This window comes from Ceratotherium simum, chromosome 1, assembly GCF_057802395.1.
Source record: "Ceratotherium simum simum isolate JZ-2026a chromosome 1, ASM5780239v1, whole genome shotgun sequence".
NCBI lineage: Eukaryota > Metazoa > Chordata > Mammalia > Perissodactyla > Rhinocerotidae > Ceratotherium > Ceratotherium simum.
Window position 1 is genome coordinate 53,633,051 of NC_141900.1, and position 23,304 is coordinate 53,656,354.

General features: G+C 35.4%; 1 protein-coding gene across 1 annotated transcript in view; it reads left to right on the forward strand.

The window, feature by feature from the left end:
• ITGB8 (integrin subunit beta 8) overlaps positions 1–15,840 on the forward strand; it is an 83,446-nt gene extending 67,606 nt beyond the window's left edge. The window contains exons 10-14 of the mRNA XM_004418939.3: positions 1,942–2,347; positions 4,771–4,996; positions 6,955–7,061; positions 10,086–10,249; positions 10,345–15,840. Of these exons, the coding sequence (XP_004418996.1) occupies positions 1,942–2,347; positions 4,771–4,996; positions 6,955–7,061; positions 10,086–10,249; positions 10,345–10,467 (1,026 nt within the window). The 3' untranslated portion in view covers positions 10,468–15,840. The remainder of the gene's footprint in view (positions 1–1,941; positions 2,348–4,770; positions 4,997–6,954; positions 7,062–10,085; positions 10,250–10,344) is intronic.
• Positions 15,841–23,304: the final 7,464 nt, after the last annotated feature.

The following is a 23,304-nucleotide window of genomic DNA, read 5'->3' on the forward strand; positions in this document are numbered from 1 at the left end:
TATGATGTAATTATTAATTATTTTAATGTCATGCTATAGAGAAGAAGAAGAAGAGCTATTGAAAGACATAAAAGATCCTAAGATTCTAAGACTGAATAAAAGAGAATCTTCCTTTCTCTTTAGTTAACATATATTTTTCCCTCTTGGGAAGTTTAGAATCTGCAGGTAGTATAGTTTCTTCAACAAGCTGTTTATTTGAAATTAATTATTGCTAGTTTCTAATTCTGTAGGCTCCTCCATAATCACTCCTTGGATTTTGTTCAAAAGACATTATATACCAGTTTACAAAATACATATTTGATTTCCATTAAATATAGAGAAAACTTTGTGCTAGCAAAAGACAGCACTAAGTAACTGTCTGAGAAAGGCTTACCCTCTAGAAGCTTTTTCTTTCAAAATTGGTTTTGGTAGAATGGTTTTCCTTACTTCTTACATTTTTTTTTTCTTTTTCTTTGTCTACTCCTCTTTTTTCCCCTTACTTTTAACCAAGTGGTATAAACAGTTTGACTCTCAGGAAGAGTCATATGACCTTTTAATTATATAAACCCAAATCTTTGCTCTATTATTAATATTGGCAGTAACCAAATTATTCTATACATCTGTTAATCCTTAACATTCTTAAAGACAAATAACATTTCAAGTACAACACCAACTGTATTGATTTTAATATTATGAGACTGATTCCAATTCCCAATGCATATAGGTAATATATAAGCCTATTAAATTTAGATTTTTCATATCATTATGTGAGTGTGTGTGTATGTGTATGTATATGTATTTGTGCAAGGCTTTTCAGTTGGGATGGAGATATAGATCTATATAGATAGAGATAGAGATGCATATATATATACGAACAGATATATATGGAGGATATATATGAATAGACATATCCACAATATATCATCCATATATGTGTGTATATATATATCTCCATCCATATATATCTGTTCATGTATATCTATATGAATCTTTCTCTGTATAGATAGATACATATAGATATATATGTCTCCATCCCATCCAAAAAGCCTAGCATAAATTATTTTTAAATTGTAATGGATCTCAGTGTAACATGGAAAAAACATATAACCTGCTTATTTCCAAAGTACCTGAAGATTGTAGAGTAGGTTAACAAATATAAATAGACACATTAAACCAGTTGTGTTGTGCAAAAAGAAAAAAATAGAGAAAAGGGAAAATTTTGCAGGAGAAATAAATTCTGTAGTTTCATGAGGGAAACCAATTCCTGCCAGCCCAGATCCTTACCTCTGGGCTAACATCTCCACTGAGACAAATGTGTAACCTTGTATTGAGATCTTAAGATCTAACAGTGAGAATCCTAAATCTTTTTCCCTTGAGTAACAGCAGAGAAAGCCTCATGTTTTCCTCCATTAACACCATGTATAAACTAAAATTTAACTCTGAAATTTTACTTGGACCCCTAGAAAATAGGAACAAAATAAAAATTGTTCATTTGAACATCTCATCTCAGGGTTTTAAACCAGTAGAGCAGAAGCCCTTTACTTTAGTTTATTTGGTCTATCACTAATGCCAAATATTCAGTAACCCTACATTTTAAGGACTGAGTCCAGAAAATCATCTGTTCTCTCTTAAGTTTGCTACATCAATTGAGGACATAACTTAATCATCAGAAGTGGAGTGGACATTTCAAATAGGCTTGAACCCATGTCCATTTAATGGTGCAGTGTAGGCAAGTAGCAGTCACTGCATCCTTTAACTCTCTAGTTCATTAATTAGGAAATAAATGAAACTTATAAAGGATGTTATGTCTATGTATGAAAGAGAGTGCATATGTAATTTATAAATATTATTAATTTCTATAACATAGTATACTATTGATTCAATATAGCATTAACAGATATAATATTGCTAATAAAAATAATCAACACATATGAATATATTTTCTTTCCTCCCCACATTTAGGTTCTTTTCAATGTAACAGTTACAATGAAAAAATGTGATGTCACAGGAGGAAAAAGCTATGCAATAATCAAACCTATTGGTTTCAATGAAACCACTAAAATTCATATACACAAAAACTGCAGCTGTCAGTGTGATGACAGCAGAGGACCTAAAAGAAAATGCGTAGATGAAACTTTTCTAGATGCCAAGTGTTTCCAGTGCGATGAAAATAAATGCCATTTTGATGAAGATCAATTTCCTTCTGAGAGTTGCAAGTCACACAAGGATCAACCTGTTTGCAGTGGTCGAGGAGTTTGTATTTGTGGGAAATGTTTATGTCACAAAATTAAGCTTGGAAAAGTATATGGAAAATACTGTGAAAAGGATGACTTTTCTTGTCCATATCACCATGGAAATCTGTGTGCTGGTGAGTATAAATATATACATGAAGTTTTTACTAGTCATTATTAAATTAGCATATATGTTAAAGTATCTTTAAAAATCACATCTTTATAATTACCAACCCTGAATCTGAATTTAATACTTAAAGTTTTCAAAGTCTTTGAAATTAGGACATGTCAATAAACTTATAGCACATGATTCTGATATTTATATTTTAAATTATTTTGTACAGGAAATACTTAAAAATAACCAAAAATTAATTGTTATTTTCTAGTATGCCTTGACCTTGTAAAGATATATACTAGAAAAGGAAATTACTGACGATGTCTGACAAGTTTTCTATAATCAGAGTATTCTTCTAGAAGGATCTGACTCATTCTCATAAGTGGTCACTCTCTCTAGTTTGCTCAGAGGATAGTGAGCTATAAAAACATATTTTTCATTCACTGGAAAATTCTTACTGCATTATTATAGATGGTATTATAAATTTATAGTAATTTAAACCTCTCCAGTTTGTTTTTGGAACAATGCCAGCAACAGAATTGTCAAAGACAGCATTCTTCAAGAAAATACTGGTTTCATATGTAACTGAGAAGATTAGTCCCAGAGGCCACATACAGACCAAATTTAAAACAAAAATATCTTATTTTTTAGCTAATTCAGTTTTTTGCCACCTAGAGGTTAGATTCCAGAAAATCTATGCAACATTTGAAAATTAATACAAAATAATTGTTTTTAAATGAATTAATTTTTTCTGTGACAGTGTGCTAAATCCACTTGTTGTTAAAACACCTTGTTAGTGTTTACATTTTGGTAAGCCAATATTAAATTACTGATGAACTGAAATATTTCATTGTCATAAGAATATAGAAAGTAACAAATCTATACAAAATAAATTTTCTATTCTTGTGTAAACTAAAAATTTGCCCTATATCATGTAAATATGTGATGGCAAATTGCCTTTTTATTTTATTATATACACAGAATATTTTATATTCCAAACATTTATTCAGCTGTACCTGGTATCATATGTAGAATAGATTATAGATGACTTTAGAAGAAACCAGAAATTGTCTGCTAACTTTTTAGAGGTAATCCTGCTTGGGACAGGGAAGAAAAAGAATTCTGAGATCATTTCCTACAGCTGTCAATCTCTCAAAGAAGTCTGAAATACATTGAGGATCCCAGTCTCTGCTTATAGTAAAACATCATAAATCAGTGTACTGAGCCTTCTATATGACTGTGATACTACTGACCCACAGGCATTTAAGAATCTGCTTTGAATTATTTATGTATAAGTTGTAAGTGCAAACTGTAGGCTGACAAGCATTTTCTTCACTAGTATCCTTTGAGAATAAAAACACATGTTCACAGATCAGCTGGCTAGGATTAGGCGTGTAGCCTACATACGGGGAACAAGGTCTGGCAGGCATTTGTTTGGCCTGGACCTCATTAGTTTTTCACTTAGCAAACTGAGCTTATACAACAGTAGACTCTGTGGAAGTTACCCTGTGAGGTACTCTACAATAAAGGGAGGGAGGGAGGAAGCCAAGAATTGAGGGAAGGAAGGAAGGGAGGGAGAGGAGGGGAGCAGAGGGAAGGGGAGGTCTGTGACCAAATAAGCTTGAGAAACACTATATAACCCTGTAAAATGTACCACCCTCTTGAAGATTTCTAGTTCACATTAGCATATTAAATTTTGGATACTTCCTGCAGTCTAAAATTCATTTAACTACATATAACTAGTGTTTTTCCTAAACTTATTTGTCCACATAAATGCCCCCAACCCCAGCACACACACACCCACCTTGCTTTCTCTCTTGCTTTCTCTCATTTACCACCTAATAACAGCTCACAACATAATTTAGGACATACCCCACTAACCTGTTAAATAATGTGCTAAAGATGTGAAAGGATTAGTTCAACTTCCCCAGAGATCTTGTCTTTAAACATGACACTAACAGAACTGAAGCACTAGAAGGGTCTGCCTCACAGACCTTCAGAGTTATGCCAGGTCCTTAGTAGTAACAAGAGACTAGGAGAATAAATTATGGAAGCTATTAATCAGATACTCCTGTTTTTCAGATTTCAAGTCAGACAATTAACATTACTTCAGCCTTTGTAGCTTCTTTATATTTGTGTATTTTTAATTTAAAACTGAATGTACAGTGACCTTCAAGTAGTAGGGCAGCCACTGTAGCAGGGCAGACTTCCCAACTGTTAGCACAATAGATTAGCAATGGGAGATTATCTACAATAGAACAGCTTTGAAAATAGACACTCCTAAATCCTGGCACTGTTTATGTCAGACAACTAGAAAATGATGATGTTTCCATTCACTTGACTGTCAGTGTGTTTCCATGGAGATGGGAGGGGAATTCATGTTTGGAAATGCTTCACAAAGTTGGTGGCCCCAATAACTTACATCCTGGAGTGTCTTTGTTGCAGGGCATGGAGAGTGTGAAGCAGGCAGATGCCAGTGCTTCAGTGGCTGGGAAGGGGATCGGTGCCAGTGCCCATCAGCATCAGCCCAGCACTGTGTCAACCCAAAGGGCCAAGTGTGTAGTGGAAGAGGCACATGTGTATGTGGCAGGTGTGAGTGCACCGATCCCAGGAGCATTGGCCGCTTCTGTGAACACTGCCCCACATGTCACACAGCCTGCAGTGAAAACTGGTATGTGTTCTCTGACTCCAAAAATACATAAAGCAGTCCTTTGTTACAGCTATGTCCATCCGTTTTTATCTTGTCTTCCTTATTCTTAGAAGTTGCTGGATCTTCTCCTCCAGATACATTGTTATCATCGTGCTAAACAAGAACTGAATGGGGAATGTAGGAATTAGAAGACTTAGATTCCAATCTTTGGCCACTAGAAAGCTGGGGAAGCATCAGAATTTATCTAGACATTCACTAGATAAAAAGCTAAAGCCTTAGTGTTTTTGAAATAGGTTTGTTTTTTTTAAAGAATACTACTCGGTGTTCATAAGGGTTCATTGGGGTTTTTTTCCCCCAGCTTTATGTAGATATAATTGACATATAACCTTGTGTAAGTTTAAAGTGTACAACGTGATAATTTAGAGGCTGCCTACTCCCCAGCTTACTATTAATTAGCTGTTTAGGGCAAGTTGTTGAAGTTCTCTGGGCCTCTTTTTCCTGATATCAAAAGTGAGGATAATAATAATAATACCTGGCTACAGTTCTGTGAAAGAACTGAATTAGATGATTCATGTAAAAAAAAAACCTAGGGGCTGGCCCCATGGTGTAGTAGTTGGGTTCAGCATGTTCTGCTTTGGCAGCCGGGGTTCACAGGTTTGGATCCTGGGCACGGACCTACACCACTCATCAGCCACATTGTGGTGGTGACCCACATGTAAAAAGTAGAGGAAGTATATATACACAATGGAATACTACTCAGCCATAAGAAACGACGAAATCCAGCCATTTGTGACAACATGGATGGACTTTGAGGGTATAATGCAAAGTGAAATAAGTCAGAGGGAGAAGGCCAAATACCGTATGATTTCCTTCATTAAGTAGTAGATAATAACAACAATAAACAAACACATAGGGACAGAGATTGGATTGGTGGTTACCAGAGGGGAAGGGGGGAGGGAGGAGGGTGAAAGGGATAATTCGGTACATGTGTGTGGTGATGGGTTGTAATTAGTATTTTGGTGGTGAACATGATGTAGTCCATGCAGAAATAGAAGTACAATGATGTACATCTGAAATTTTTGCAATGTTATAAACCAATGTTACTGCAATAAAAAAAAAAAAAAAAAAAAAAAAGTAGAGGAAGATTGGCAACAGATGTTAGCTCAGGGCTAATCTTCCTAAGCAAAAAAAAAAAAACAAAAAAAAAACCTAAACTTTTGTTCTTGGGGCATAGTAATCATAGAATAAATTTTAATTGTTATTGTTTTATTTTTATTATTTTAAAGATAAAGAATAATGGTGGCTATAAGGCACTCTAGAAATAAGTGATAGATAAATGAAAGGTGATATGTTAAATGAAGGTGGCATTATTGTTTTGTGCCAATAATTAATTTTCCAATAACAGTTTTAGTCCTGCTCAAACAAAGGCCACTGCTCTAAACATCACTGTGCCTTCCAATTTGTTTCATTCAAATTTTTTAAGACATTCATTTTCTCAGATTGGTAGCTCAAGTAAAATTGTTTAAATTATGCATAGTAATTTACGTACCTCACTTGGAAATGCAGTACTTAAACAAAACGATGGAGTTATTTCTAATGAACCCAACTAAATTTGAACTGTGTATTCAATTGCTAAACTTTTCTGGTGGTATCGTAATATTCATCTTCTAAACCATCTATGCAAAGTTTTTTTTTTGTAATGAGAGTATTTTATTCATTTCCTAGAGATTTTCTTCTCACTACAGGAAAATCATTAATTTTATACATTATTAAAATATTTTAAATGGTTAGAATGTAACTTTGCCATGGTACAAAATTCAGCCAAGATTACCAATAAATGTCATACCTTTCTTTCCCAGTTTTATAAGGCTGCTGTCTTAAAGCAGTACTCTAATTTGTTGTTTTATTTCTTGCAGAAAATACTACAGGCTACAACCTTTTTAAAGATTAAATATTTTCTCTTCTGTTTCCCCTTACAGGAATTGTGTGCAATGCCTTCACCCTCATAACCTGTCTCAAGCTTTACTTGATCGGTGTAAAACCTCATGTGCTCTCATGGAACAGCATTATGCAGACCAAACATCAGGTAAACCAAAGCTTAATAGTCAAAGCACAGAAGAGTATCTGTAGAGAATCTCGTTCCCCAAAAGGACCCATAGTCAACCATCCTAAAGAAAGAACTAACTGCTTCAGTGTTTTCAATCTCCCAGAGATGGTACTCTATAAAATCAGCTGAGTATATTTGCCGTGGTTTGGCTCACTTGTTAGATGTCCCATCTCAACTACCCAGCTACATTCCTATGCTGTGCACCTCTGTGGAAGCACACCAAACAGTTTTTATAGGGAGGCCTCAATGAGTCAAGAATAGGAGTTTCCTGTGTAGAGTCCCTTTCACCTTTAGAGACAAGATCTATGGAGCCACAATTATCCTTCATAACCCAAACTTTCTTCCAGTTGTAACCTTCCTCATGTCAAACCAACACTGACTTTCATGTTTCAGATAAAGCCAAAAAATTCTAAGTAGGAATGATCTGCTTTTGCAAAATACATAACTTTGAAAGGGCCATTCCTTCCTGGTACTTTTCATTCTGATATAAATATAATTTAGGGGTGAATGATAATAAAGGTGGCAAATGGAAAGGAATGGAACTTTTAGTCTGAAGACCTTGGCTTAAGGCATGTCCTTGACACCAGTAGCTAAGAAATATCAGCCTTCTTACAAAATTTCTTTGAGCCTGTTTCCTCTTCTTAAAATGGAGATAATAATACCAACCTCAAAGAGTTGCATGAGATTAAATGAGCCAGTGACCATGAAAGAAGTATGTAAATTAAAATACGACATATAAATGGGAGAAACATGTGAAAGCTATACTCAAAGAGCAATTTTACACAAAAGTTCATTAGAACCCAAAAGCCAGCACCCCACTTTGCTCAGGTAAAGCTGTTAAACTACACATGAATTAGAAATAAAGCTTGAAATTATGTCTTCACTGAAGACATTCCTACTGCTGCTATTATTTCCAGTCTCTCTTCCAACCTGTAAGAATAATTCCAGCTCTTACAGAGATTGCACAGAAGAATAACTTTTTCCCGAGTTTTGTTTCCTTTTTCCCTCACATCCACACTGTTCTTAGCCCATAATGAATTTGGCTCTGAACCGAGCCCATGTGCTGCCAGCTGGGGCTGCAGAAATCACTCCAGAAAGCCAAGTGCCTTTTCTAATAAATAGAGCCCTTACTGTCAGCATGTCATTTATTATGTTAAGTAAACAAACTTACTCTGACCTAAGTGTGGTTACAAAAAGTATTCCCTTAAAGCTCCCCCCTTGCTTGACCTAAACTAAGAGAAGAGTCATGGCCAGGGCTAAATGTTTGGCTAGCCAAAATGACATTTTAAAATGATGCACACTGATTTGAGCCCTGAAAATGTCCTCTATCCTAACCCATTAGTAATATTTGTAAAATGTATTGGTAGCTAGGGGGCTCCCCTGCCCTTCACAACTATTGTGCAAGAAGAGGGAAAGGGCATTTGTTAGCCACCTCTATTATCTAGCCTCTCAATCACTCTTAAAGGGTGTTCTTTTGGTCTTTCTGGCTAAGCTCCTACTAGGCGAGGAGCCAGTAAGTGGGATCAAGCCACGTGCCCCCTTTGAGGATCTGCCTTAGTTGACTGAGTAGTTCTAAGTCAGCCAAGGGAAATGACAGTCTGTCAGAATGAAAGGCATGTCATGAACCCGAAGATTGCCGTGGAAGATCCAAGGGCACCACCTTTGAATAGAGCATCTTGGATTCTCTCTGTGTGTGAGACCTGTAACAAAGAGAGACTTGCACTTGTGTTTGGTGCTACAATTCCAATTAGGAGTTCTCCGGCCTCCCTTTAGCTTTTCTTTCAAGGAACCTTATCACTGACCAGAAGAAAACTGGGCTCTAAATCTTCCCGCTTGGAGAGGAGCCCTTGCTTTTGTTACTGAGTTCTTGGCTTATTCAAGAGCATGCTTGGTCATCCCTGGGAATTCAGACATAAATCACCCACGACTGGGTGAAATCACCCATGCTCTTCTAAGCCTTGGCAGATCCCCTCCTGAAAGGCTCTCTCAGGGAGACCTTCAGACATTTAGGTGAAGTCCCCAAAGTCTGGATAATGGGCAGAAAACATGCCTCTTTAGGCCAGGAGGTAATTTTGTGAGTCTGGGGCAGCTGGTGAGTTCTGTGGAATGCTTGCACATTGTGCAACCATCTTCCTCTTAGATTAGGGTAATACCTCTGGCAGCCACAGAGCCTGTAGACTTTCCAACTAGAGTTTGCCAAAGTCTGGTGCTAAAACAGAGACCTAGCATGCCCCCTCCTCTTAACACAGCATTTCCTTTTCCAGCTAGTAATTATTTGTTCTTGAAAAAATACACAGTGGAATTTTTAGAAGCAAAATAGGATAGATTTGGTTAACAGACAAGTAAAAAATGAATTAGTAAAAGTTGAGGAAAGAGATTTGTGTATTGTCCCAAATTGCACACTCCTGTGTCCTGGAGAGGCTATGTGTAATAATAACGAAAATTTATACAGCCATTTCAAAGGAAATATTTATTCATCTATTAAAGTAGTACTGATTTTAGCTTCTGCGGATGTTTACTTTGTTTTCCATTACTGGTGTGCAACAAATGAAGAACAAGCATAACAAGAGAAACAAAGGCTAATGTGCAGAGTTGTTAATTTTTTAAATCCTATTTTCTACTTAGTGATCAACAATACACACTGCAAACAGTCCCTCTCTCTGTCATGGATAAAATTATATTTGGTTAAAGGATTTGGACACATTCCAGTTAATACAATTAAAGAATCAAGCTGCCAAGAAATAACCTTATTGAATACCTTAATTGTGGCTATTCTCCAAAGGAGAGTTTTCTGTTGAAAATGTTTTAGTAATAAATGTGTAATAAAAATTAGAGAGTTTGCTTTTTGAGTCAACAGTAATGGCAGTCCTCTGTTTTGAAAATGTAGATTTGCAAATATCACTGGTCCTATTAATTGAGATGGTGAACATTGTTTACTCATTAGAATCCTTTGATTTACTTATTCCAGTTTTTTAATGTATTTATTTGTTTGCTTCATTACAGAATGTTTCTCTAGCCCAAGCTACTTGAGAATATTTTTCATCATCTTCATAGTTACATTCTTGATTGGGTTGCTTAAAGTCCTTATCATTAGACAGGTGATACTACAATGGAACAGTAATAAAATTAAGTCCTCGGCAGATTACAGGGTGTCAGCCTCAAAAAAGGTCAGTGAACTCTAAAAAAGAATTACTATAAATATGTCATTGTCTGCTTCTAATATGTAGGCCCTTATTAATGGTAATATTTCTTCTCCATCAAGGACAAGTTGATTCTGCAAAGTGTTTGCACAAGAGCAGTAACCTACCGACGTGAGAAACCTGAAGAAATAAAAATGGATATCAGCAAATTAAATGCTCATGAAACTTTCAGGTGCAACTTTTAAAAGATAAAAAGTACTTTATGGGAAACTGGATTTTTAGAAATTGCTCCTAAAAATTATAATTTTAGAAGTCACAGGAGGAGAGAAATTGTTCTAGATCATGCTGGTTGCTGGTTGTCCACTCGAATGAAGACTGATAAGCATCCTCATCATCATGTGACTCACATCGCTGCTGAATTTTTCAGAGAAAAATGTGTCTTACTACTGTTTGAGACTAGTGTCATTGTAGCACTTTACTGTAATATATAACTTATTTAGATCAGCATAGAATGTAGATCATCTGAAGAGCACTGATTACACTTTACAGGTACCTGCCATTCCTGCGCTTCCCAGAGAGAGACAATGCTGTGAGATAGTTTTGGCATTGTGTCACTACAAGGGTACAATAATCCCTGCACCGAACATGCAGATGAAAAAAATAATAAGGCAGTTATACTAATGTTGCCAAACACTTCAACAATTGGCAGTGAATAGACAAGAACGGCTAGATGAATAATGGTTAGTGTTCACTCATTCAGGAGGTGAACAGATAGAATCTTAATCTTGAGGGATACTGCTTTTGAAACTGTGTAGTTTTATGCATGTGTGTTTATGTTTTCTTCTTTTTACAAGATGGATACTAATACCCACATTCTCTCCTTTTTTGCCTTTATATTTTGGTTTTCTTTCTTACAGGATAAGTTTATATGTGTCACAGATGACTGGATTACATAAGTGCTAAGTTACTACTGCCATAACAAACTAATAATACAATGTCACTTTATTAGAATACTGGCTTTAAAAGCTGAATATTTAATAAGGGACACTGTCAAGTAACATCAAAATCTGAACAGCTTTGTTGTTTGCAGATGTGGAGTTTTCTATCTTTTTACCTGGCAAACTGGATGGATTGTTTCACCATTTCATTTATCTAATCATCAGGTTGAAATTAACAAGATATTTGGAAACTCTGCCTCAAACAAAGTGCCACACTTTTGAATGAGTTTTCTCAGATATTTTCTCCAAGTTGATATCAGCATTTCTCACATTAAAAGCTATATTATTTCTGCCCTTCAGTGAAGCCTAAGGACATTCTTTCCCTGAATGACCTCAACCCTACTCACCAGAATTCTAAAAGTATGCAATTGGAGGAGGATAGACAATATCCTAGAAATAAGCTAATTCACCCTTTTAGTTAGTCAGGGAACTGAGGCTCAGAAAGTTTAAATGATTTCTCAAAAACCACCCAAGTGATTAAGTGACAGCATTTGAAGAGAACTTCTATCGTCTTATTGCCAGGCCAGTGTTCATTGCACAGTATCATGCTACCTCTTAAATCGTCAAAATGTTCAACTGGCAAGTATTTTTAAATGAGATTTACTGAAGTCTTAAGTATATGGGCATGAGAAAATTTCAAAGCAAAGCAGAAAAGAGTAATTCAAACTGAATCGTCCATGACTGGCTTCCCATCTTTCCTGCTAATCAGCTTCTAAGAGACTGCAGCACAGCCTAACTACAGGGAAACCCATTCACACCATCGCCTGTGTGAACAGTGCTCCCTGGAGTTGTGCAGTGCTCAGCCCAAGAGCTTGATACTACAGAGCCCATAAACTTTTATCTTCCCCAATGGAAACTTCTTCACAATTACCATATCCCTACAGACCTATTCAGTCTGATTTTATTGACTAGAAGTCCAACAGTCCTGTGTGCAGTACAGAGCTTTGCCTATGACAAAAAAGGAATTTATTTAAAACGTCCTTTTATAATTAACTTCCCAGATTTGCTGTCTTCCAGCACTTGAGTTAATCAAATTGCTAGATATTTACATTTCAATGAAGACTAACCCCCACCCCATATTCTATCCTAAAGAGGATTTAAAAACATATAAGTTGTTCTGGAGCCCACAAACCACAGCAGCTCCATTAGCCATCCCGGATAGCTAAGCAATTATGACGCTAAGTTGAACTGTATGTCCTTCCCCAAATGAGAGACTGGGGACATTGACATGATTCAGTACTGTGACTCACTTGTGTAAGATACCTTTACTCACCAAGGATAATGTAAAAATCATATTTTGCAGCCTGCCTGTCATGTATAGCATCTTTTTTTAAAAGGAAAATAAATGGATACCTGACAGCCCCTCAAAAGGGAAAAGTAAAAAATATCCATTCATTAAAATGCTGACATTTTAAAAAATAAACATTACGATGTTCAGAAACTAATTTCCACGTGGAATGAATTATCCAAAAGAGCATAATAAAATAAAACCCTTAAAAACCAAGGGTTTATATTTTCACACTCTCACTAGGTTGCACTAATTTATAATGGACCAAGGCTGTTATCTTAGGAAGGGACAAACTTCCTGATAGGCAGTTCAATGCTAGATAATGATTGTAGTTATGCTTGTGATGTCTTGTTCTTTCTTTTTTTACTTAAAGGTCTAATTCTCAAAGATTTTAGAGCTTATATTTTACTTGAATAATTGATATTTTCCTGTATAATGGCTTGTGAGAAGAGAATTAATATTTGACTAGTTAGAATTAATTAAAAGGTAAGGAGAAACAGGGTATTCTTAGATTAAATAATTTATGTAAATAGAGGCTATTTTCAACTAATATGACCACAGGAGCCTTTCGAGATTCATTGATATTAAATATAAGTAATGAAATTTTAAATGGTTAACAAAGTTAAGAACTTGAACACTTTGGTACGACAGTATTTCTGTGCCCTAAAGTATGTAATGATTTAGAAATGTGCCATATATACACTACAATATAACTTGAGGCATTTTATTTCTCTGGAGACATCTTTACACTGCAGTGTACATGAATTTATAAGCATTTGATATCTTTTTTGGAAATTTATTAATATTTATTGTCATAGATATTCTCTGCAAGATTCAAAAATTCACTAAAAATCTGACTATATTCTAAATGTTCAATTTAGCTTTGGTTTATAAAGATAAAAAAAATGTAAGGTTAAATAGAATAGATTTGTCTGGAGTCAAATTTTTCAAAACTCAAAATTAAAATTAGTGGATGTATCAGATGTAATACTTTACTAAAGAAAATTCCAAATATTTTTTAAATATATACTTAATCTCTATTGAAGATATTCATATGTATGACAGCAGGTATCCATGAGACACTGAAATATTATGATAGACTATGAAAATTTTTCTCCATAGAATTATATTCCTCCTGGTACCTGGTATAGTAAATTAGACTCAATGGCTTTTTCTTCCTTTCCTCACTCTTGTTTTTGCCACTCACTTTTCCTAAGAGATTGCCCTAAAACTTCAAGCTCAAAAAGCCTAATTGTGACAAATAACTAAATGTAATGATATAATGAAGTTCTTCATTTTCAAACATCTCAATAATTTTAAAACTCATTTGAATCTATGTACCTGAAGAAAGACAGACCCATTAAAAACTAAGAATTTTAAAATTTCACATCTGTGCAAGCTTCTTTCAGTTTTAAAGGATTTGAGATCTATATATTTTAATAAAAGTATTAAGTGAAATATAGCTACTTGGGAGTTCAGTCATGTGCATATTGTATTGTTTTATTTACTCTTAACATTTAATTTACAACTATCCTTATCTATATTGACCTTAAGAACTCCATTTCATGCAATGCAAACATATATTTTCAAAGAGATACAGAACTAGCATTCTTTCAGATCATTTCCCTTTTCTTTTATAATTCCTCTATGGGAAATTTATTATGGATAACTGATTATACATATTCATATTTCGTTGATTCTAAGACATCCACTTTTTCAATTTAACGTCTCTGAAATTGTGATGTATCTTGCAATCATTGGCACCTTAGATGCAGTGTTTAAGGTTGTGCTTGAGTAAGTATTACACTAATTCATCTTTAACTAAATGTTCATGGATATAGGGACATTCCTTTTCTTATAAATATTTGAGAACCCATTTAAGATAACATGTGAAGCCAATTTTCAGTACAACTGAATCACATACAACTCAACATGGAGCCTAACTGTCTGATTATAAGCTCAGATCCTGCAGACCTTTAGGTTATAAAAGCTCTTTCAGCCTCCTGTTAATATTTTATGCTAGATTTCTCCCAGTTTTGTTAACAAATTTTCATTCTTTCTATTCTTTTCTAAAGAATACTTTCATATGATCATCTCACTTTTAAACAGAATTAACTGGAAAAATATTACATGAAACCATCATAATTAGATTTTGCAGCATCTTGTATGTCTTATGTCAATGACAGGAGAAAAACATAATACAACCAATCAGTGCTGTAGGAAAAATACTTTCCTTTCTAGTCCTCCTATTTTTTTTACTTCTTTATCATTTCTGTTCTTTTGTTTGATTTTTTTCTTTGGCTCTGATAAGTTTACCTTCAAGCCCATGTAATAACTGTCATAAAACTGCATATTTAAATTATTTGAGTTATATGAAACAATTGTTCAGCTATCTCGGCAGCTGTTAATGGAATACCTGAGAGTAATAACACTACTCTTTTATCTACCTGGAATACTTTCCCACATAAAATTTATCTTTGTAAGCTAACTCAATTAATCAGGTTTCTAACCTCTACAACCTGCTTCAGTTAAAATTATCTAATCCAACAATAGTTTAAAAAAAAAAACACTGCAGTCATCAAGGATGGAAAATGTGTGATTTTGTGTAAAGAACTTTTGCTAACTTTACACTGTACCATGGATAAATGTGATTTTTGATAAGAATTCTACACAATGACAAGTATGGTACATAGATTTTATTAAAAATATTGAATATAAAATATTTTAATTCTAAATTATAAGAAAATATAAATTTGCACATATTAATATAGAAATTCATTTTGTGTATATTTAACATAACTTTAAAACTATTTTGCATTTACCAGCTACTTCGTTTAAGTTTTTTAAACTTCTGCAAAAAAAAAAATTTAGAAATGTTTTTAAATTATCAATAATATAACCTTATTTGTTTCATTTAACAAGTCTTGCTTTTGTAAAAAAAATTTAATATAAAGTGTATTTTTAAATTAAAATATTTGAATATAAAATAGCTCTAAAAAGGAAACAAATTCTCATTAAACAAGTTTCTTATTATTTCTGACTTTGAATTATACATAAAGTTAAATTGCCTTGATTGACACAGAAAATTGGGGAATATGATAATTTCACATAATGTACTATGAACCTGTTCATATAATTCTGATTGACTACTAACTTCTGTTTTATGTATTTATTAAAGAGCTGACACTGTAGTTTGTTGTGAGATGTTTATTTTTCTAACAGAGCTTATAACAGTTATGACAAGGCATTTAATTAATGCATCATTCTGTTTAAAAGTAGCTGTTAACCAATATGAAATTTTATGTTTTAAAATAAAAATGTAAAGATCTAAGAATGCACAGAATGCTTCTTTATTTACCATTGTGTGCTACATGACCCTCAGAGCTGTCAGACAACAGCACATTGTCACACAAGGAAACATAATAAAATCCACATATTGTCATTGGTAGAGGACTTTACGTAATTCCAAAAAACTACTACTTCTAGAAAATTGTAGGGCCAATGATAAAGATGTGGCAATCCTAATTGCTGTATTTATTTCTCTTTCAATAGCTGCCCAACGGTGGAAGCAGAAGGAATATCTTAATTGCAAAGAACTGAAAAATTAGCTAAAAGATAAATCAGGCTTTTTTTCCTGGCCAGAGACTTCTACCATCACCTTGATACAAATATACCACGTTCATAAACTTCAGTTGCACATTCTCAAGAGCCACATTTAACCAACTGAAATTTATGGAATACCCTTGTGTTGTGATTTTTCTTTAGTTAACCTAGGGAGAGCATAAAGCAGATGAGGGGACACATTAAAAGTTAAATAAGACATATAGAGAGATTCTCTGTCTTTAAGGAGTTTTAATAGTTTGAAGGAAAATGTATGTGTAGCATACCTATAGATAGAGGGGTTGCACTGGAAAGATGAGATGGAAGCTATCAGGAGGTCTCACAAGGCATTTTTTTGTGTGAGGAAGATTGGCCCTGAGCTAACATCTGTTGCCAGTCTTCCTCTATTTTGTATGTGGGATGCCATCACAACGCCCAGGATCCAAACCGGCAAACCCTGGGCAGCGGAAGCAGAACACGTGAACTTAACCACTATGCTGCTGGGCCAGCCCACAAGGCCTTTATTTTTGAGAATTCATCCCTGTTGGGTTTGGGCTCTAATCTTTCAGGCTCAGAATCCTGATTTTGTTATGAGTGTTGTTTGGCCCTATTCTTCCCTCCCCCGTTTAGTAATATGACCTACCCCCTGAGTTTCAGTAGAGCACACAGCTGAGACTACTCAGACTCCTTTGCCGCTAAATGTGGTTACAGGACTAAGTGTTGGCCAGAGCGGTAGGAGAAAAAGTGATATGTGCAACCCCAGATCTCACTTCCTCTTTCCCTCTATTTGTTGTCTGGAACAACTGGAGCATCTGTCTTGGAAAGGAAGCCCTGTGCTGAAATGGTCATACGTTCCGAATATGATTTCCTTCAATTTTTTCAAATAAGGAAAACAAGGCACAGAGAGGTTAAGGACCTTGTATAAATGCACACAGCCAGTAAGTAGCCAAGGCAGGATTCATACCCAGATCTGTTTTTCTCTCCATAAATGACTGATGATATGTTTTATGAGGTTAGATTTTACTAGTTTAACGATGTCCCCATGCCCCAGAAAACACAACGCAACAAATAAAGCTGAGGAGCTAATACATATGCACAAGTGCTACACAGGAAGGAGCGAATAGATCTTAAAAATGAAAAACAAAATGCTAAGTGCACTCAGATGCTGCAGTTTGACTAGAGCTAGTCCGTGGAGAGCAGCATTTGGCCTCGGCCTTGGAGGAAAAGTGAGTGTGGACACGCGGAAAGGTGAGGTCAGGGAGAGTTAGGGGAATGGTAAAGCAGAAAACTGTGGAGGGTCCATCCAAGAATACTGAAATCTTGTTGAGCTGTAGCATTGGATAATGAAAGGCAATAACCGACAGGTCCTAGGTTATGGAGAGCTTGATTTCCAGGCTAACTAGTCTGAACTTTGGTTACTAGGAAAAAGCAAGCCCTGAAGTTTTTGCACAGAAAAGTGATATTATTGGAATTATACAAGGTTTGGCATATGTTTACATAATCTAAATATAATTTTTAATTAAACATTAATTTTATACCCTCTAATACTAAATGTAAATACTATTTAATACTACTGAATATTTAACGCGATTAAATGCTATTTAATACTAAATTTAAATTTTAAATAAATTTTTAAAAATTGGAAATATACAAAAGCAGAAAAAAATCCAAAATCCAACTTCCTAATCGCAATCAATTTCACATGTAGGCATATTTTCATTTTATTTTTCTATGCACTTAATAACTTTTGTCATGTAGATAATACATATTTATTATAAAACATTCAAAAACAGACATTAAAATTAAAATAAATATTATTCTAATCCAGCCACCCAGAGTTGACCATTGCCATATTTTTAGCTAAGAAAGAAATATGCTATAAATTGTCTGGTATAAAGATATTTTTTTTTCAAAAACATTTCAAACATTTTTCCACATCAAGTTTTTCTTTTGCTGAGGAAGATTTACCCTGAGCTAACATCTGTGCCAATCTTCCTGTATTTTGTATGTGGGTTGCAGCCACAGCATGCCTGCTGCGAGTGGTGTAGGTCCATGCCCAGGAACCAAACCCGGGCCACCAAAACAGAGCATGCTGAACTTAACCACTACACCACAGGGCCGGCCCCCCATGTCAAAATTTAAACATTGTTTTAATAGGTAGAATTATCCCATCTATGAATGTGCCACAATCACAGCTCTTATACTCATTGAGAAAAAGAATGAGCAGGATAGGATACCAAATATAAAACACTGGTTAACAACTTCCGTACTCAACAAGAGGAGATTGGTTAAATAAATTGTTTCTGAATGGGAGAGATTTGCATATTAATAATGGCAGAGGACAAGGAGCCAATATAAAGAGAAATGTTTATGTTGGGAAGGTTTGGATTGGTCTAAGGTATAACAGGGGAGGCGTTTCAAACTGTGACAAAGAGGAATCAGTAAAATGAGCTTGAAGAATTTTCATGAGGAAGTAAAGATCTAGACAAAAGTACATAGGAGGGAACATGAGCTACTGCTGCAGGGAAGATCTGAGAGAACTTAGGACTGGCTAGATATAGGTGATAAAAAAAGAAGTTAGCTGAAGAGAATTCTAATGCCAACTCTGAAAGTCACTACAGACTTCCATCCAAATTGGATAAAATTTCCAATCTGGTCTCACAAACCACATTGTTCTTGACAATCCATGACTTTTAGACTAAATTCTAACTTCATCAAAATATTTGGCCAGACAGAACTCAAGCTGTGAATTTTTAAACCATGTCAATGCTCATGCTTTCAATATTATCAAAATAAACCTAACTGAAAGATAGACAGCATCTCCTTTTAATCTATTTATATATGAATATTATGATCATAATTAGAAGCAGTGGTGGGCTGCATGAGAAAAACAAATGACATGTTGGATTTCAACTTAGCAATCCTTTGGCACTTATTTGGACCAGTGCATCATTTAGTACTTAGGGCCTCATGCTGTTTAGTCTTCTTCCAGTAAATTGCTTTAAGGTCTAAAACAATTCTCAGACTATAGTGTTTAGCAAAACTCTTTCTTATTGGGCTTTGTCATACTCTATGCTATTTTTCCATTGTTATGACTACAAATTACCTTCTAACCATCATTAAGGTCACGAGAGATAGTTATCCACTTAAGAAAATTTAATTTGCCATTAACAACAATTTTTTTTTCACATTTTCCCCCATTAAATTCAGGATAATCTATAAGTCCTTAGTTCTGAAAGAGTAGTCCCCAGACCAGCAGCATCCATGTCACATGAAAACATGTTAGAAATGCAGATTTTTGGTCTCCACCCCAAATCTTCTGAATCAGAAACGCTGGGAATGGGGCCCAGCAATCTGTGTTTTAACAAGCTTTCTAAGTAATTCTGAAATTACTGCCAAAGTTTGAGAATCATTCCCATGAAGAGTGAAAACTAGCATCAAGAGACCCTAAGCTATAGGTTATGCTTACCAGTGCAACTAGGCCAGTACTGACACTCAATACTCGGGGCAAGTACTCAATAAATGAGTGTTGAGTGAGTCAATGATGTTCTGTTTTCTCTGAGCCCCTCAGACATGTCCCTGAGAAAAGATTGTGCTCAAAATTTGTCATTTGTTATAGTTAAAATCAAAGAAATAAAATGATTGTCTGGCATGTTGTTCAAAAAAATAAAGTTGACTTCAATTACTTTTTATAATAATCCTAACATCTCTAGTGTATGTAGAGACCTACATTGAATATTATTATCTACAGCCAGTTATCATTTTTTCTGTCACTGAAACCCTCTCTATTCTTCCCCAAAGCTAAATGCATGTAGATTTGTGTGCATGTATGAAACAGTTGGAGGATCTCGACCACTGCCCTAATTAATAGGAAAATTCCTAGCACAGTCTGTGGAGTTCCATCTTGGTCAGAGGATTAAATCTTCTCTTCATACTCTCATCTCCACCAAAGTATACAACTTCTCTCCCTCCACTCTGTACAGAGACACGTACAAATGCCGAGGTCTATTGGTTGTCTTCAGGGAATACAAGGGGGACAGCCATACCAAGGACCGCTGGGTACAACATCCCTTCCATTCCATTGCCTGGTCACTGGAGTAGAAAACTTCTGCTCTCTCTCACTTGGAGGAATCGCATTTGTTTACTCTTTTTCTCTCAGGTCTAAGTCACCCCGTTCTCCCTTGCCCCAGATCCAGTTTTATCTCATCTTGGAAAAAAAAAAAAAAGTAGCTCTACAGGCATGCATCCAAATTTGTCTCTAGAAAACTAAATTTTGCACTTATTTTGGTAGTATTTCTGCATAAGTGTGGGCTTGGAAAAGGGAAAATAACCCCTATGGTGCCAATGAATAGCGTAAGAGAAAGAAAATATATATATATGTGTATGTAAGAGTCAGGCCAAAGAATAAGAAATGGTACTGAGAACCTGTTCTGGAACTTGGGCCATGGCGGACATAAAGAGAGGGCAGAGATGGAAGGGAAAGGAGATTGTTAAAAACATTTTTTGAGAGATCCCTGCTTTGAGTCTCCACTCTACCTCTCTTTGGGGATTGGTGGGGTTGGATATTCTCTCTAACCTCTGGGCTAGCAGGGTTTCAAGGGAACCACTAGGAGCTCTGAAATGTATTCCCTTCATTTGGGAGACAGAAAAGTCTGATGCCTGGATCATGCCAGAAAAAGAGGCTTCATCATAGATTAGTGCTGATAATACATAAGGCTATGGCCTGGGTCCTATCTCCACTCAGGAAAACTAAAGGGGATGAATGACTAGTACTAGGTATATCTGTCCTAATTCAACTGTGTATTCTCACTCTACAGGTTAAAGTATAATTTGAAACAGAATAAATAAGTGTCATTTTCTTTCCTTTCAAATATCAAAACAATATCAGACTCTTCTCAAGAATGATTTTGGATATCATTTACAACTCCCTCTCCTCTGACCAGAGAATCTGAAAAGAACAAAAAACATGTATTAAAAATATTTCCAATAATACTGTTTATTACAATTAATTAGAGTTTATATTTTAGTGCATTTAAAATTTATGAGATTACTTTGCATAAAAAATATTTACTTTAATCTACAAACTGATTTTGCAAATATTGGTTACTTTTCACTTGACAATTTTATAGCTTCCTTTTTTTTGACTAAGAGCTTTTATTTTTTTAAAAAATAGAAATACAGAATATTTTTCAACATTTAAAATGACCACAGTGCTCTCCTTTGCCCTTGGATAAATTATAAAAAGACCAATTATTATTATTATTTTTTTTTATAATTTTACTTATTTATTTTTCCCCCAAAGCCCCAGTAGACAGTTGTACGTCATAGCTGCACATCCTTCCAGTTGCTGTATGTGGGACGCGGCCTCAGCATGGCCAGAGAAGCGGCGCGTCGGTGCGAGCCCGGGATCTGAACCCGGGCCGCCAGCAACAGAGCTCGAGCACTTAACTGCCAAGCCACAGGGCCGGCCCAAGACCAATTATTAAGCTTCAATATTTCATTAGCTTATGCTCTGATGACATTGGGTTTATTTGTGCAAAAATATATGTAGTACTCTTTGAGTCAAAATTGATGACTAGAATGATAACCATATATGTCATCTTTTAAATTTCCTCTATTTATAAAATATAAATATGTAGTTTAAGTTTCTTCTTAGCTCCTTAGCCATTCAGTAAGAATCAGCATACATCTTAACTCTCTATTCTGGTAATGGGTAGATAATGGCCTGATTAGTCAGTAATTACTTGAAAACAAGAACAGAATAGAAGAAGAAACCCACACACTTCCAAAGAATTGGGGAGAAAGTAAATGCATTCTTAAAAATGATGGTGAGTGAAGGCGTCAATGAGTCTTTATGATGGGTGTGGGTCATTCAAGAATAAAGGAGAGACAAAAGAGGAAGAAAATGTCACAGCAGGAAAAATCTCCATCACTTATATATCAGCCCTTACACACACACACGTACACACATACTCTCATACACACATACACACACTCCCATCATATACTCTGTATGAGATATCACATCAGTCATGACACAGCTGCCAGGGCCCCTTTAGGAGTTTTTCCTTCTGTATAATTTATATACAATATAATGCACAGATCTTAAATTTATAACTTGATGAGTTTTGACAAAGGTATACACCTATGTAACCACCACTCCAGTTAAGATATAGAACATTTCTATCCCTTCACAAGGTTCATTATGCCGCTTTCCCGTCAATCAATCCCCTTCTGTGATGGTGAATTTTATGTGTCAACTCGACTGGGACACGGTGCCTAGATATTTGGTCAAATATTATTCTGGATATTTCAGTGAGGGTGTTTTGGGGTGAGATTTACATTTAAATCGGTGGACTTTGAGTAAAGCAGATTGCCCTGCATAATGTGGGTGGGTTCATGAAATCAGTTGAAGTCGAAGTCAAATCAGTTTGTTCTATCACTGAATAGAACAAAAGGCTGACCTCCCTTGAGTAAGAGGGAATTCACCAGCAGACTTTCTCTGGAGCAACATCAGCTCTTTGGACTTCATCTACAACATCAGCTCTTCCTGGTTCTCCAGCAGACAGCAGATTGCCTTTGGACTCAAACTGCAACTCTTTCCTGAAGCTCTAGCCTGCTGGTCTCCCCCATCAGATTTTGGACTTACCAAGCCTTCACAACTACATGAGCCAATTCCTTAAAGTAAATCTCTTTCTATATATATATCTCCTACTAGTCTGTTCCTCTGGAGAAACCAGTACACCTCCTCTTCCACGCAATCACTGATTTTTCTTACCATATCCAAACAGCTTTCTCACTTGTAATTTCCCTCAGAATTAATAGCCCCTCACCTGACATTTACTCAAACCCAATCTTCTCATAGCAATACTAAAGTATGGAAGGCAGCATAATATTTAAATAAATTACATGTGCTTTTTTTAAAGTCAGGTTTATTGTAGCATAATTTACCCTATAGAAAAATTTACTCTTTTCAGATGGATCTTGACAAATGCATGCATATAGTTGTATAACCACTATCACAATCAAGATACAGAATATTTCCATCATGCCCAAGTTTCCAGTGCCCCTTTATAGTCAATTCTCTCTCTCTATCCCCAGCCCCTGGCAACCACTAATCTGATTTCTGTCCCTATAGTCTTCTCTTTCAAGAATATCATACAAATGGAATTACACCGTATACAGCCTGTTGTATA